Consider the following 3,658-nt stretch of genomic DNA (forward strand, 5'->3'; position numbering starts at 1 on the left):
GACAGAAGATGGGATCAGATTGGGCTTTGAGAGGAAATTGGCATCCCATATAATGACGATTTTATTAGATTCAATTATTATATTATTATTTAAAGATTGAAAATTAAACACCATACATAATACGTTTTTATTTGACTCATAATTTCATGTAAATTTAGCTTACTGTTTTTTTTTTTTTTTTTTTTTTTGAAACATGATATGAATCTGAAAATCTTCATAAACATTGGTCGTAAGATATAATTTATTCCATGGAACCAATGGGAAACATAGAGCAAAGTATATAAAATATTAACTGATATAGTAGCAGATTTTTTTATTTTTTTATTTTTTTTGAAACATGATATGAATCTGAAAATCTTCATGAACATTGGTCGTAAGATATAATTTATTCCATGGAATCAATGGGAAATATAGAGCAAAAATATAACATATTGAATGATTTAGTAGCAGAATAAAAGCAAAAACTAAGTAACTAAAAACATCCTTAATATACGATTATCAAAACTTCAAAAAAAAAAAAAACCACATCCAATTGAACATAAAAATAGAAAACAATAAAGCATTCATAGCATGTCCATGAGACAAAAAAGGTACTCTCATAAAGTACTCATCAAAACCATTAAAAGTGTTTTCTGATTCTCTAATATAAGTTTTCAACGATTGGCCTTGGCAACTCTCTCAATTTCATCCTTCTTCTTGATGGCATAACTGAAAAATACAAGGGCATAAAATCAATTTAACACAGCAAAAAATATTTGACATACAGACAAGAGAAACTAGTAATCTAGGCCTTGATTACCTATTTGATGAACCCTTTGCAGCATTGATAAGTTCATCAGCAAGGCACTCTGCAATTGTCTTGATGTTCCTGAATGCTGATTCACGAGCACCAGTAGTGAGAAGATAGATGGCCTGGTTCACACGTCTCAATGGAGAAATATCCACAGCCTGACGTCTAACAACACCAGCTGATCCAATTCTGGTAGCATCTTCACGAGGACCACTGTAGTAATTTATACAGAAGAAAAGAACATTAGATCAGTATAGTGTCAAGGACAAGCATCTAAAAGGGCAAACTGAGAAATTCACAACCACCCAATTATCCATATAAGAAATGCAATTAAGATAAACTACAAAACTGTAAGCCAGCTTCCTTACCTGTTGATGACAGCTTCAACAATAACTTGGATTGGGTTCTGGTCAGTCAACAGGTGAATAATTTCCATGGCATGCTTCACAATCCTAACAGCCATCAATTTCTTACCATTGTTTCTTCCATGCATCATGAGAGAGTTTGTAAGCCTCTCCACAATTGGGCACTGGGCCTTCCTGAAACGTTTCACTGAGTACCTACCAGCAGTGTGTGGCACATAGGTGGCATGCTTGGCAGCTTGGACTCCAATGTAATCACTCAATGAAATGTCAACAACCTACATGGAAACACCAAACAGATACATCAATGAAAATCAATTGCTAGTTATAAAATCATACAGTCCAAATTACAATGAAAATCAATTGCTAGTTATAAAATCATACAGTCCAAATTACAATGAAAAGCCTGTCATTCATATCTTTACAGAGCAAGATTCGAAAGTGGGTTCACATGTTAAGCAAGCAAGTTCTTCACATTAATCCAANAAATATTTGACATACAGACAAGAGAAACTAGTAATCTAGGCCTTGATTACCTATTTGATGAACCCTTTGCAGCATTGATAAGTTCATCAGCAAGGCACTCTGCAATTGTCTTGATGTTCCTGAATGCTGATTCACGAGCACCAGTAGTGAGAAGATAGATGGCCTGGTTCACACGTCTCAATGGAGAAATATCCACAGCCTGACGTCTAACAACACCAGCTGATCCAATTCTGGTAGCATCTTCACGAGGACCACTGTAGTAATGGAAACAGAAGAAAAGAACATTAGATCAGTATAGTGACAAGGACAAGCATCTAAAAGGGCAAACTGAGAAATTCACAACCACCCAATTATCCATACAAGAAATGCAATTAAGATAAACTACAAAACTGTAAGCCAGCTTCCCTACCTGTTGATGACAGCATCAACAATAACTTGGATTGGGTTCTGGTCAGTCAACAGGTGAATAATTTCCATGGCATGCTTCACAATCCTAACAGCCATCAATTTCTTACCATTGTTTCTTCCATGCATCATGAGAGAGTTTGTAAGCCTCTCCACAATTGGGCACTGGGCCTTCCTGAAACGTTTCACGGAGTACCTACCAGCAGTGTGTGGCACATAGGTGGCATGCTTGGCAGCTTGGACTCCAATGTAATCACTCAATGAAATGTCAACAACCTACATGGAAACACCAAACAGATACATCAATGAAAATCAATTGCTAGTTATAAAATCATACAGTCCAAATTACAATGAAAATCAATTGCTAGTTATAAAATCATACAGTCCAAATTACAATGAAAAGCCTGTCATTCATATCTTTACAGAGCAAGATTCGAAAGTGGGTTCACATGTTAAGCAAGCAAGTTCTTCACATTAATCCAAGATGGTATCTGAATACAATGATTTCATTACTGTTATTGATAGAAGACCCAAAACGATACTGTCAATCTAACAAATGAAAAGACCTTGAATACCGTAATATCACTAGTCATCCAGATATAGTCTAAATTCAACAACTATTCTTTACATTTATTCAAAAAGCCAAGAAAATTCATTAGCAAATCAGTAAATAATCAACATAACCTAGTGATTATTCTAAAAACATGAAGCTTCAAACAAACATTAGTTTATTTTACAACTTTCATTTAACCTCTTTCACAGTCCTTCATACGTATTTGGTCAAAAACAAATCTGCCAGTGCACGAGATCCTTAACAAGGGCAATAAGACTATTCAATCAAAAACAGTTCTTAAAAACATCATAAAAACAGAACACCTCGACTCTACAATTCGAAATCACAATCCTCTTCACAACAAAACTCGTGAAACCAAAACAGATCGACGAAACATCACAAAACAATGCAAAACAGATTCTCTACAAATCGTAACTGAGAAGAGATTAATTTTGAAACCTGAACGTCGTCGAAAGTCCAGCGGTTGAAGAGCTTCACATCGTACTGAGGCTGATTTGAGTCCAGAGACGGTTGCACCGGTGCCACAGCTGTTGCCGCCATCTTACCTGTAAACAAAACGACACAAAACTCAGTCCAATGAGAGAGAAAGTGACGGAGATTGATATACAGAAGGAGAGAAAGTGGCGGAGAGAGAAGAGACCTGCAGTCGTAGAGCTCTCGTGACGGAGTCTGAGGTAGAGGATTAGGATTTTTGAAGGTGCAGCTGCTCACAATGAACCTCTCACTGGCGAATGGAAAATGAAGGACTTAGGGTTTCGGCTTTTTTTAGGCGTGTTCAAGAGTCACTAGGGTTTGGGTATGATTGGGTGTGCTCGGGTACATGCTGACTATTTAGTGCTTTATTCATTGGTCGACACGAGGATTTTACAGAGACCTAGTTATATCAGGCATTGCCTTAATAAATGTTATTATAATTAATAATATTCACTTAATGATTTTCAATAATTTAATTTAACATCTAGAACATATAAATAGGAAATTATTTGTGATTACTATAATCAGGGTTTTTTTTTTTTTTAATTAAATATAAGGAGATTATTT

At 35.6% G+C, this 3,658-nt stretch overlaps 1 protein-coding gene across 1 annotated transcript; it reads right to left on the reverse strand.

Moving 5' to 3' along the window:
* Positions 1-469: 469 nt before the first annotated feature.
* Positions 470-3,408, reverse strand: LOC116141089 (40S ribosomal protein S5-like). The gene is made up of 5 exons (XM_031426631.1): positions 3,258-3,408; positions 3,056-3,162; positions 2,048-2,319; positions 1,689-1,892; positions 470-708 (listed from the first exon to the last, which is right to left on the reverse strand). The coding sequence occupies exons 2-5, from the start codon at positions 3,155-3,157 to the stop codon at positions 654-656; spliced, it is 633 nt and encodes a 210-aa protein (XP_031282491.1). The 5' UTR covers positions 3,158-3,162; positions 3,258-3,408; the 3' UTR covers positions 470-653.
* Positions 3,409-3,658: the final 250 nt, after the last annotated feature.

Source organism: Pistacia vera, unplaced genomic scaffold, assembly GCF_008641045.1.
Source record: "Pistacia vera cultivar Batoury unplaced genomic scaffold, PisVer_v2 Contig392, whole genome shotgun sequence".
NCBI lineage: Eukaryota > Viridiplantae > Streptophyta > Magnoliopsida > Sapindales > Anacardiaceae > Pistacia > Pistacia vera.

Coding starts and splice junctions, on each gene's coding strand:
- LOC116141089 (XM_031426631.1), bottom strand. CDS start 3,157: ATGGCGGCAACAGCTGTGGCACCGGTGCAACCGTCTCTGGACTCAAAT. Junction 2,320..3,055: donor GGACTTTCGACGACGTTCAG/GTTTCAAAATTA, acceptor GTTTCCATGTAG/GTTGTTGACATTTCATTGAG. Junction 709..1,688: donor GCAAAGGGTTCATCAAATAG/GTAATCAAGGCC, acceptor TGTATTTTTCAG/TTATGCCATCAAGAAGAAGG.